The following is a 12,379-nucleotide window of genomic DNA, read 5'->3' as shown; positions in this document are numbered from 1 at the left end:
TTCTCACTGTTTAAGTCAATAACAATAACTTGTTTATCTTCTAATATACCAAATCAAGATCTAAAACAATTAAATGGAACTTGATTTATTCACTCCATTCAAAAGCTGAATCCATGTGAGTAAAGTAAAATAATTGCAAATTAATACATAAATGTAAAACAATATATAAATACTCAAAATATTGATTTTGCTTTGCAAATCCAGATACACAAACAATCAATTATATCTTAGTTCTCCTCTAAAATTTTTATACAATATACTAAGTTATCATCCTCATAGAATCTTTTTTTCACTAGGTTAGTTACTTTAATATTTTTTACTCTCATTTTTAAATAAAATTATGACAATTTATTAAATTCATTTTATTATACCTTGATCTATCATCTTGAACAACTACTAAATCTTTTTTTACTAACAATTGAATCTTATTACAATAACTTATTTATATATGGTTTATCAATAGTTTGTTTTAGAGAATTTTATATTTATTTAATAAAAATTGATATTAAAAGAAAATCAATATTTGCAAACAAATTTAAGCAATGCCAAAGGTAATGCTTGGTACACTCAGCTTGCATGCTTGATGATCTCGTAAAAGATAAGTTCCCCAAATTGAACTGAATCACATTACAAATCTTTCGTAGGAGAGTGACCATCTTCTTGATGATTATATTCCTCTAGATGTTGGGAACCCAATTCTCGGTAGCAATGGCAAACATGCCAGCATATGTAAGCTCCAAAGTGGAGGCTTATAGTTCAGTTGCTTGTGGCCAAGTGAGATGAACACCATTGGTGTACAAGGCAACTAATTATAGCAGATCATTTTCTCAAGTATAACATCAATGCCTCTATCCCAAAAGCTCCTTTCACCAATATTATGTTCTTCTATGAAAATTTTCTTTGTAAAGAGCAAATACTTGTTGGTACAAGTAGTGGAGAAAAAAGTTTGTTCCTTCTTTATTGAAGGTTCTACAGGCTTGGTAGCTCTTTTCCCTAAGACGGTCTTTGCTTTGGGAGAGAGAGGGATGTTAGGCCTTTTTCTTCTCATTGGAGCAGAAACGAGATTTCCTTTTATCTGGAGTCGTTTTTTCCTTTTGAAGCTTTATAGCTCTGCTTGATTTCCTTGGTGAGCATTGATCGTGTATTTCGATGTCCAACTGCATTAGCATCGGTGTTTGGACCAATGGTCACTCCTGTAATCACAAGTTTTCCCTCAGCCTCAACATTCTTAGATGTTTCTTTAGCAGTGGGGTTCTCGTCAATAACAAGATTAACTATAGGTTTGGTAATATTTGTCACAAAATCACTGACCAGGGACGATGGACTAGTGTCAACTTCATTCAGAGGAGGATCGATAGCAGGAGAATATTCAGGATCACCTTGTTGAATGATCGCTTGAATGGGTGATTTAATGCGATCTACAGACATTTGCACACGCTCAGGAACAAGTGGATTCGCTAAACACTACAGGAAAATAGAGTTTTAGCGGCGTTTTATCAAAAAACGCCGCAAAAATTATAAAAAACTGAGCAATAGTGTCGTTTTAGCAAAAACGCCGCTAAAAACAGAACATTAGCGGTGCTTTTGATAAAACGCCGCTAAAAGTCATATAACTCTTAAAATCCTAAACCTCCCAAAAAACATAAAACACCAATCTATAACCCTTAAAATAGTAAACCCCTAAACCCTAACAAGCCCTAAACACTAAACTATAACACCTAAAACCCTAAACGTCGCAATAGGTGCATTTTTAGTGGCGCTAGTTTAAATTATAGGTTAATGTTTGGGGTTTATGGTCTAGGATTTATGATTTAGGGTTTTGGATTTAGGGGTTGGGGTTGGGGTTTAGGGGTAAATATAGTGAACTACTTAACTTGTGTATCTTGGATTTTTTATAATATAAATCTAAATAAGATAAATATAAATTATTATTTTAAAAATATATATATCAAAATGGGTTAAATCCCAAAAGTATAGATTATGAACACAATTATTGATATAACATCATTTTATATTTATATATTGCATACATAAATATTTATATTTATTCAATATAAAAATATATTGATGTATTTATTTTTTAAAACGTGTATGATTAAATTAAAATTAAAGTTTTAACTATACATTTAAACCACAATTAGAATTTCAAGTCTACAATTACACATTAAACCGAAATTCATATATAATTACGAAATGTATCTCTATCAAAATTTAGATGTATACATATAATTAAATATAATGTAAATTATTTAAGAGATAATGATAAAGTTTATATATATATAAACAAAATAAAAAATTTTAACAGAGCAAAAAAGTGAGAAAATAACTTTTTATGGCGTTTTTTATTAAAAATGCCGCAAAAAATAAGCAATAGTGGCGTTTTTTTATAAAAAACGCCGCAAAATTTTTTACAGAAAACGGTGCCGTCTTGTTACCCAAAATGCATTAGACTTTTTCATTCCCCCCTTCCCCCCGAAATCCCAAAATTTGACAAGAAATCTTTCTCTCTTCCCTCCTTTCTTTCCCCAAAATCGGTTCCCTCCCCCCTCCCCAAAGAAATCCTAAAATTTCACTTGAAATTTCTTCTCTTTTCTTTCCCATTTTATTTTTCCCAAACCATTTCTCCCCTACCCCGATTCCCTTTATTTTTTCCCCCAATTTCCCCAAATTGGCAACTCCATGATGTTCTCTCTTTGATATGTTTGCTTATTGGATGTGTTGCTCGGACTTTATATTGTTGTTTGAAATATCTTCACTGAGATTGGTCAATTGAACCCCTTATCCATGCCCGCCGATCCCAAGCCCTCCTACACCTTCAGCTCCCTCCGTGATCGTAGTAGGGACATTCTCAGCGTCGTCGTCGCTCTCCTCTTCGGCGTCGGCTGTAGCTCTCTCACTGCCGCCGCTATTTACTTGGTATGGATTATCTTCATGGCCCGTTGCGAGTACCATGAGGATGATGAGTCTGACGAAGAATTTAGCCCTAAAAAAATGGGGTATGTTAACATTCCTGCGAATCCTACTGTTAACGTTAAGGAATCCTACTGTTAACGTTAAAGATGATTAAGGTTGATGGCTAGAAAAGAAATCATCTTGTTTATTACTCAAAATTGTTGGTAAGGGTGTATGATTTATAGACTTGTAGATGTAACTAGAGCTCTACCATCAATAGATAGGAAAAGTTACTGGACAATTATACATTATTGTTTGATATATTTATTATTTTACTTAATATTTGACTATCTTTATATATGGACACTATTTTAGTTGTATAAGAACTAAGAATTTATCCTTTATATGTATCAGCAAGCCATAAAACATAAAGATTTAAGTAACCATAGGAAGTTACTATGGAATAGAAGGCTAGGATGCAATGCTCTATAATTTGAAATAATTTCTCTTCATCTGGCCTCTTAAATTTTCATGGAATCTCTACACCTAGGATTCTACTCCTCAATGATTGTCTTCTAAAGATCACCACTAACAGTGAGCATGTTTATGTTTCTAAAAGAAAATTATTTTGCATTTGAAGTATTTGTTTCAAGCTAATTTAGGGTTGCCAGTGACGTCTTGGTTTAAGGGCAAGGAGGAGGCTATGGGACTTTGAGATCCCTAGTTTGAGTCTCACCATGTTGGGCTTAGTGTATTTTGGAGATGGACAGATGTATTTTGGAGATGGGAGCCATACATGCTGGTGACTTCATGGTGAGTTCCTCTCTTTGCCATATGTTTGGGAGCATTTCCATGGTTGAATATTGAATTATTTATTTTTTCTTACCATTTATGGTTGCTGCTGACTTTATTTTGTTTAATTATTAGAGGCATTTAAGTTGATTAACTGCTTGATTGGGAAAGAATTAGAAATGTTTGAGTTATTATTCGAATGGTGAACTAAAGAAAAAGAAGCTGATAGAGCAGTAACTGACAATTATGGTTGAGATTTTACAATAATTGCATACTTTTTAAAGATTATTATTATAATGGTGACTTATGAAATGCTGGTAGTGAGAACCAACACCTTTTGGGAATATGGATGTTTGTAAGTATCTTGCTATTTATTTTCTTGAAATCATTAGTCAACTTCATTGATAGTTCGGGTATTCCATGTTCTTGCCAATTAGGTAGATCTTTGCAACCAAATTGTTCATTCAATTCGGTTACTTGTCTTTTGCATGTTTTGGAAAGTTTAAAGACACTGAAAGGAAAAGAAATAAAATAAAATGATTCTCCTTTACATTAGTCCATGACTTCTCACAGATGTCATCTTATTTTCTCCCATTGTTTATCTTTACTGCTTTTTTAACTCTTGGAGCTTGATAAGATGAATGTTTTATTCACTTAATATATACTTGCTAACAAGTTGCATAATTTTCGCAGGCAGAGCCCTATATCAATTGCAGCTGCAGTTATTTATATAATAACACAGCTTTCGGATGATAAGAAGCCACTTAAAGGTTTGATATTATTTCCTTCTTACTTATTAACTAAAATTAAGATGTTTCATGTACTACTTTTAGGTGCTGAGGTTTTATATCGAATAACCCAACATGGTGTCTAAGCAATGTGTTTGTGTATTAAAATTAAAAAAAAAAGAACAATGACATCAAAAAATTTTGAGCTACTGTTATGTTTCTTTGAAAAATAAACAAATGAATGCGCAGATATTTCTGTTGTTACGGGAGTTGCGGAAGGGACAATCCGAAATTCATACAAGGATCTTTATCCTCATGTGTCTAAGATAATACCAAACTGGTATGCCAAGGAAGAAGATATCAAGAACCTATGCAGTCCTTGAATTACAGAACAGACAATAATGGAGATACCACAAACAAAACCCTCAAAGTGCTGAGTTCTCTCTCTCGGGATCTCGTGGAACTCTCGGTACATTCCGATAATGATGTTCTATTTTTTTTATGCATGTTTGAAGTTTTAGCAAATATTTTGAGGCTGTATCATTGATGTTTATCACCTATACTTTATTCCACTAGGATTCTTTATATCTTTCTTACATTTGGCAAATTAGTACGCATAACACCTGGCGTAGGTAGATTTGTTGCTAGGAGTTACAGTCCAAGGTGAGAAAAATCTTTCCACAACTAAGGTTCTTTCTACCGTAAATTATTGATAATTATTTACTACGATTGCTTGCAGACAGTTGGTCAGCGCGTCACCTAGAATTCCATTATTTGAGATTTTTGTGGTTAAAGAAGATGAAGAAATATATCTTATGCAGGTAAAGTAGTAATGTGCCTTAATTTATTATTATTTTTTATTTGGGGCAAGGGGCATAAATTGATTCTAAATTATGACATCTTCAAAATTTGGTGAATTCAGAGTATTTAATGATACCATGAGTCATGAGTGCAGTTAAATGCTGTGTATGGTTTGTTTGCTTTGTGTGGCTTTTTGCTGATTGATATGAGTTGAAATACTTTGGCACCATGCCTTAGTGGCATCAACTAGTACGACCACGTTTGGAGGGATCTTGAGTCTTAGATATGTGGAACCTCTTCGAGAGAGATTTGGGTTAATCCACTTTGACTCTGGAATTCCATTAGGTTGGTTAAGTAGCTGCTAGGTTATCGATCATTGTTCATAACTTCCTTTCTGATCCAATCATAGTACAGAAGGGTCTACAGATTGATAAGATAAACAGAAAAATGAAGGCCTTGCTAATTAGAATCAGTCTTTTTTTTTTGGGTAAAGTAGAGAATGAACAGAAAGAAAGAAAGAGAGCATGTTTTCCTTGGCTAGGAAGATCTTGGTACAACAGTGGCTCAAGGACCTTTCAGTTATAGTTCATGGTTAGATATACTGTTCATAAGTGTTTATCTAAGTACTTAATTGGGGCTTCCTTTGTGTGTTTTGCTTGTCATCTTTTTCACGAACACCATATCTGAATTGCTTTTGGATAAGTGCTTTACTGCATGCTGCTTTCTCTGTTTCGCATCATGAAACAGCTTTGGGTGTGTTTGTTCAGTAACTGAGCCTTGCTGCAGTAGGATAAATTTTTTGGATTATATAATTTGGTCCATGGAATCTTGAAATTCTGGATTAAATATTTTGGGTGGTAAATCTGCCTGAACATGGATATTCTTAGACGTGTAATGTTATTCCTGTGTAAGTTTGGAACATGATATTTTCATTTTATATAACTGTAAGTTGGTTTCTGGATGCATATACACATGTTATGTATCTATTTGCATGTTAGTCTTCGGCATCTCTTAACCAGTGTGTGATGTATATCTCCTGTAAAGTGATCTAAAGTCTTCTAATACAATCTGTTGCAGGTAGTTTATTTGCAGCGTGCTAAAGGAAGTTCTACGAATAGTACCAGCTCACCTTCCAGGCCTACAAAAACCCCATCCTATGACCATGAAAAGCTACTTACCAGAAAATTTTTGATTAATTCAATCTATCTATTGGACGTTTTCAGTAAACCATTAAGCATGCTCTAATGCTCATACAGACCAAGGCATGAACCCTGTTATTGAATTCTTTCATTTTCTTCCCTAGGTTGCATTATGAGAAGCAATGCTATCTGATATATTGTGTTCAATATGAACAATGTATGTCAATGTATTGAATTTGGTGTAAGGTTTGCTTGAAATATCTCTACTATCTCATTCATTTGACTTTATTTAGAACCTCGTATTGAGTACGTTAATTCATACTTTTGAGACTTCTAATTGATGGGGAAACTCTAAAATATAGGTTGCATGTTACAAAGGTCAGGGAAGAATAGCAGAATTTGGTTTCCGTAACCCGCGATGGGTCGATGGCGAACTTCTCCAACTTAATGGCAAGGTAATAAAATATTCAGAACTTTATGCTAATAATATGATGTGACTTGCAACTTAAAATTATTTTGTTGAGTTTTCAAAACTATATGAATTGAAGGAAAATCCCTTGTGGATGGTCATATGCAGGGCATTGGACCCTATGTCAAAGGAGCTGATCTAGGTTTCCTTTACATTGTGCCCGAGCAAAGTTTCCTTGTGCTACACAACCGTTTAATATATAAATATATTTGTATAAAGTATTTTAATTTTTTTACTAATTTAAATATTGTTTTTATTTTTATATTTGTAAAAGAAATTAGTTATAAAATAAAAAATTTAAATTTAGTTTGGTTCGGATGATTATAGTTTTCTAACTTACAAACAGTGAATCAAATTAAAATCAATTTATTTGAATAAATTAAAATTAAATTGAAATAATGAATTTTAAATTTTTATATTTTTCATGACCTTTATAATATTTTGTAATACTTTTTTTTTGAATTTCATGATTTTTAGCGGCGTTTTTAAAAAAGCGCCGTTAAAGGTCTTGATCTTTAGTGGCGTTTGTAGGAAAAGCATCGCTAAAGGTCATGATCTTTAGCGGCGTTTGTGGGAAAAGTGTCGCTAAAGGTCATGATTTTTAGCAACGTTTGTGGGAAAAGTGCCGCTAATGGTCATGATCTTTAGCGGCGTTTTTTTAAATAAACGCCGCAAACTTTAGTGGCGCCGTCTATAGAGGTATTTTTTAGTTTTAGCGGCGCTTTTAATAGTTTTAGCGGCGCTTCTAATAGTTTTAGCGGCGCTTTTAAGCGCCGCTAAAGACCTTAAAAAACGCCACTAAAAGTCAAATTTGCTGCAGTGAAAAGATCATCGATTTCAGCAATTGCCTTCTCAACATCTGTAGAAGGTTCAGTATCCATGTTAGGGTTCACAGATCCTTTCTCTCTTTCCATTGGAACTTCTTTATTAGTGGATTCTACAATAATCTCAACTCGATCATCACCAGGAATAGGATTTGATGATTGGGACTTCGTTTTAGGTGATAGCACTTGACTAATGCCAACAGTAGTGCCAAATAGTTGTTGCACTGGAGTCTCAGCAGTTGTCACATGTTGCTGAGATGACTCAGTAGTCTATTGGGTTTGTTGGGACTTTTCATAGGAGGTGATTGTAACATGAGCCATTGAGAAGAAACAAGAATTTCAAGAAACAGGAGGGATTGAGAGGAAAAACAACTAAGAAATCAAGGAGTTTAAGGAGTTAGGTTACTAGAAAATCGAAGAGTAGCAGTTATATTAAGTTGTAACTCAACCAAGAGTAGCTAAAGTCAAGATTGAAATGTATGAAATTATAATGTTTAAAATCCAATTTAAATGAATGAAAAAAAAATTTGAAAGAAGAAAGGAAAACCACAATTAATTAATCTGTAGTGGAGAAGTAAACTATCCAATAATATAGATGAAGCAAATGGAAAAATCTTAAAACTATACACAATTTTAGTTCAATATATAATTTGATCATGGACTTTGATTTAGTGCAATTATATACATGAAACTTTAATTGTGGTTCAAATATATATATAAAGCTTTAATTTTAATTCAATCGGACACATTTTAAAAAATAAATACATTAATTTATTTTCATACTTAATAAATATAATTGTTTGTATATGTAATATATAAAAATAAAATTATGCTATATCAATAATTATATTAAGAATTTATGAGAATTAGAGTGAATCAAAATTGCATATATAAAATAGTACAAAATTAAAATTTATGTATACAATTGTAAATTAAACTAAAACTTGTGTATAATTTTAAGATTTAATCTTAAAGTAAACCACCTAGATTTTATATTTAATGTTTGTTTTCACTGAAAAGCTAAAACAAAAATAATGTCACTTTGTCGGGTAAAATTGTGAAACAAGAAATTCAAAGTTTAAAGAGAAACTAGCCCATGAAACTCAAAGACCCTTAAAAGAGGCCAACCCGAATAATTTAAGATTTTTTTATTTTTTATTTTCAAGGTATCTATAGAAACAAATCTAATAACTATTCTTCCATATTCTGTAAACACATTAAAAGAGTAGAAACAATCACTAATTAATGTAGAATAAACTTTTATCATCTCACATAATATAAAAAATATAAGCACACACATTTATTTTAACCAAAACACATAAAAAAACAATGTCAAGCCCTAACACCCATAGGGACACTTTTAATAAATTTTGAAAACAAAAAAATACAATTATTTAAAATTTTAAATAATTTGATAGGTTGAGTAAATTATTAAAATTTGAAAGGAAGAGCAAACGCATTGAACAAAACACAGGTGATGTAATTCACATATGATTCGAGCAGCTAAAAGAGCCACGTCATTTAATTTCATAATAATTTGAGCCACATTTTCGTATCGAAAATTCTAGCCCTCAGTCATTCGGGCATTTCCCAGTTTATGCCAGAACCCCCACCCCTCTCTCTCTCTCTCTCTCTCTCTTATCTTGTTTTCGCTGTCTCCTTTTTCAGTTATTCCCTCGACCAAACCCTAAGCTCACTTCCCTTCTTTTATATCTTCTCTATTTCCTTTCCCCATCAGCCTTCTCCCGAGATCCACCTTTCTCTGGTTAGTTCCTTTTTCCTTTTTATTTCGTTTCCGATTTTATTCTTTCTTTATTCTGCTGACTTTGCGGGATTCAAATTGATGTAATTATCATCATCCTCTTCTTATTCAGATCCGATGCTTTTTCCTTTTGGTTGCAAAATCAAAATTATTATTATTTCAGAAATGATTGATAGACAAAAAAAAAAAAAGAGGAAAGATAATCCTGAATTTGTTACTATAAAACAATCATTATCTAAGAAACTGTTTGTTTTGTTGGATTTTCTTAACATTCTCCTCCGGTAGCAGCATTATACACCTGTATATTATCTTTATAGATTCCAGTCTATATAAAATGTAATTAGCAGATTTATGTCTTCCCGACGTTCCCTCGCTTAAAGCAGCTCTCTTTCTTGGAAGTTGTCTTTCCTTCTAATCAACTCTCAAAACTCGGAATTCTTTTCGTGTTAATTCTTTTATAGAAATACGTTTAAATTCAACGTCCTTTATGAATTTCCTGATCAAGTTTGATTGTCAATTTGTTTGGAAGACTATGCTTTTTACTGAATTAACCTCTTGAAATTTTGCCTTTTTAATATTGCATATAAATTGAAATTAAATTTAAAGTAAAAAAACAAGAGTAAAGTTCCGATAAAATATTATTTTATAAAGAAAAAAAAAGACGGTGGAAGAAAGACGAGCTGATATGGAAATACATCCAATGGAATCTTTACATATCATATAGTTTGTGCGGGCCCTACCCATCCCTATCCACGTAAATTTTCTCCAGAAACTACTTTCTCGTCTGCCTTCCCCTGTTTTACTTTTTCAATTCCTCTTCCCCTTTCCCTGTAACGTATTTCTTTTGTTAATTCTAATTATTTTTACCTTATAGTTACTTTTGTTTGTTCAGTTCCCGAGAAAACCCGGAAGAAAGAGGGAGAAATTTTTTTATTGCTCTTCTTCTTTCTATGATTTTTTTTTTTTGGTGTACATTCTAAGTTAATAACCTTATAATTTAGTTTAGAGTGAATAAATTTGATTTATTTTCGACATCTCAAAAGGAATTTAATTTAGGTAAAATAAGCATTTCTTTGATCCTAGGATAGGAATTTAGCTGTTATGAGAGAATAATGAAATTAAACAAGAACAAGACAGCGATAAATTTATTTATTTGAATCGATTAATAAATTCCATAAAATTGAGTGATTCATGTATGTTGTATGTTAAACACGTGAATTCTATTTTCACATTGTTTCAAACACATCTTAGGAGGTAAAATAATGGTCAAGTATCAACATAATTTAGCTGTCTTACTGGGAAGTTAAAATTTTGATTTCTTTTCAGTTTGTTCTATTTTCTTGAAGGATTTGGTGTTTACTAAGGGAATGTGCTTCATATTGTATTTCTTTTTTTTTAATCTATGGTCTTTGCTTTTAAATTTCTGGAATCGTGATTGATTATTTGTGTTGTTAAGCAAAATTTTTATGCTGAAAACATTGAAACCATCTAGCTCAATGTTATGTGAATTGTCGATACTGCTTTGGTGCCATTAATTGAAGAGAACTCTTTCAGAATTTAAAAAAACTGTTATGCTTATGTGTTTCAAAATGAAATTACATTTCTCGATATAATCTTGTTTTATCAGGTGGCTAAGATCTGTAGCATGGTGGCATCTTGTGTTTGCTAACAATGAACTTTGGATTCCTTAGCTTTCCATGGTTTGGAGTTGATCCCAAAAGGGATTCGGATTTGACTTTTGCTTCCACAAGTGCTTCCATAGAGCCTAAACAGAAAGCTAGTTTTGAGATCAGGCTGTGGGGATGGACTCTAGTTTCAGTACCTCCTAAGGCAGTGAATGGTAATGATAGAATTCGCACTCCAACTACTATAAACAAAGGATTAAAAAGGCGTGCACAAGAAAATTCGGTTTTTGAGCCTCCCACACCTATCCGGTTTAGGCCATATGTTTGCAAGGTTCCATGGCATACAGGTGCTAGAGCATTCCTTTCGCAGTTATTTCCACGTTATGGGCATTATTGTGGTCCTAATTGGTCAAGTGGGAAAGATGGTGGATCCCTTATTTGGGATAGGAGGCCAATTGATTGGTTAGATTTTTGCTGCTATTGTCATGATATTGGTTATGATACTCATGATCAAGAAAAGCTTCTGAAAGCTGATTTAGCATTTCTAGAATGCTTGGAGAGACCTCATATGAGCACAAAAGGTGATCCGTATATCGCTCAACTTTACAAGACAATGTGCACTACAGGTATGCCTAGTATTCATTTTGCTATTATATATTTTTATGTATGTATAAATGTATTTTATATGATTGTTCTCTATTTACTGCTTCCCTTCCCTTGTTTTTGAGGCTAAACATGCACTGAGAAAGGTGAAGATATTGACTTGAGTCTGGTCTTTTTGACTGTGTTGAGTTGGTATGTTCGTTCTAAGTGCTCTACTCATTCAATGGCAGGTCTCAAAAATATACTAATCCCATACAGAAGGCACCTTGTGCAGCTACAATACGGGCAACCTCTAATTGATTTTAGATGGATAAATAATATGAAAAGGAGAAGTTGGAATTTTCAGAAAACTTGAAAGCAGATCATGCAACCTTTGTGAGCAAGTTATTCAGATGGCCCTATGTAGAATGACAGTAGCTGGATTTTTTAACAATGTTCTGTCCTATCCTATGGTACATTGATGTTGACTTTCGAGTGTCAGCAGCTTGGAGCAACTTATTATCATGGTCTTTGTTGGAAACATGCAACATTGATCTTATTTGAATTTCAAACAAATGTTGTATGATGTAAATAATTATCGCTGCATGTGTATGCTATTTCAAACTGTGAATATTATGCAATTGTATTTGATAATAGCATATGCCATCAATCCGCACATGTTTATTGGCTGTAAATATATAGTTTGGGTATGGCTATTAAATTTTCTCACTGGGGTCCTTTTTCAGTTATTAATCCTTTTTCATC

At 32.7% G+C, this 12,379-nt stretch overlaps 2 protein-coding genes and 1 long non-coding RNA gene across 12 annotated transcripts in view; 2 read left to right on the top strand and 1 right to left on the bottom strand.

Annotated features, from left to right (window-relative positions):
- The window catches only part of LOC108454161 (dihydropyrimidinase), a 107,689-nt gene that overhangs the window by 67,133 nt on the left and 28,177 nt on the right, over nt 1-12,379 (bottom strand). The window contains exon 1 of one of the 4 annotated variants that reach the window (XM_053030678.1): nt 2,542-2,551. The exons of the other annotated variants lie outside the window; for them this stretch is intronic. The gene's annotated coding sequence lies outside the window, so the exon portion shown is untranslated. Of the gene's footprint in view, nt 1-2,541; nt 2,552-12,379 lie in introns of those variants that run through there. 4 annotated transcript variants of the gene reach the window in all.
- On the top strand, nt 2,483-7,126 carry LOC108467633 (uncharacterized). Of its 7 annotated transcripts, none has more exons than XR_008285718.1 (8): nt 2,483-2,996; nt 3,564-3,705; nt 4,378-4,454; nt 4,662-4,881; nt 4,989-5,075; nt 5,152-5,233; nt 6,715-6,807; nt 6,930-7,126. It is a non-coding gene; the product is annotated as an uncharacterized LOC108467633 (long non-coding RNA). The 7 variants fall into 7 exon arrangements; XR_008285716.1 differs by having other exon boundaries at nt 3,555-3,705; XR_008285717.1 differs by having other exon boundaries at nt 2,484-2,996; nt 3,581-3,705.
- Nucleotides 9,180-12,367, top strand: LOC108466957 (uncharacterized). Its single transcript, XM_017767363.2, has 3 exons — nt 9,180-9,410; nt 11,035-11,658; nt 11,866-12,367. Exons 2-3 carry the CDS (start codon nt 11,079-11,081, stop codon nt 11,988-11,990), a joined length of 705 nt encoding a protein of 234 aa, XP_017622852.1. The 5' UTR covers nt 9,180-9,410; nt 11,035-11,078; the 3' UTR covers nt 11,991-12,367.

This window comes from Gossypium arboreum, chromosome 7, assembly GCF_025698485.1.
Source record: "Gossypium arboreum isolate Shixiya-1 chromosome 7, ASM2569848v2, whole genome shotgun sequence".
In the NCBI taxonomy this organism is placed as follows: domain Eukaryota; kingdom Viridiplantae; phylum Streptophyta; class Magnoliopsida; order Malvales; family Malvaceae; genus Gossypium; species Gossypium arboreum.
The sequence above is the reverse complement of the archived record's forward strand: the minus strand, read 5'-3'. Positions and strand labels throughout refer to the sequence as shown.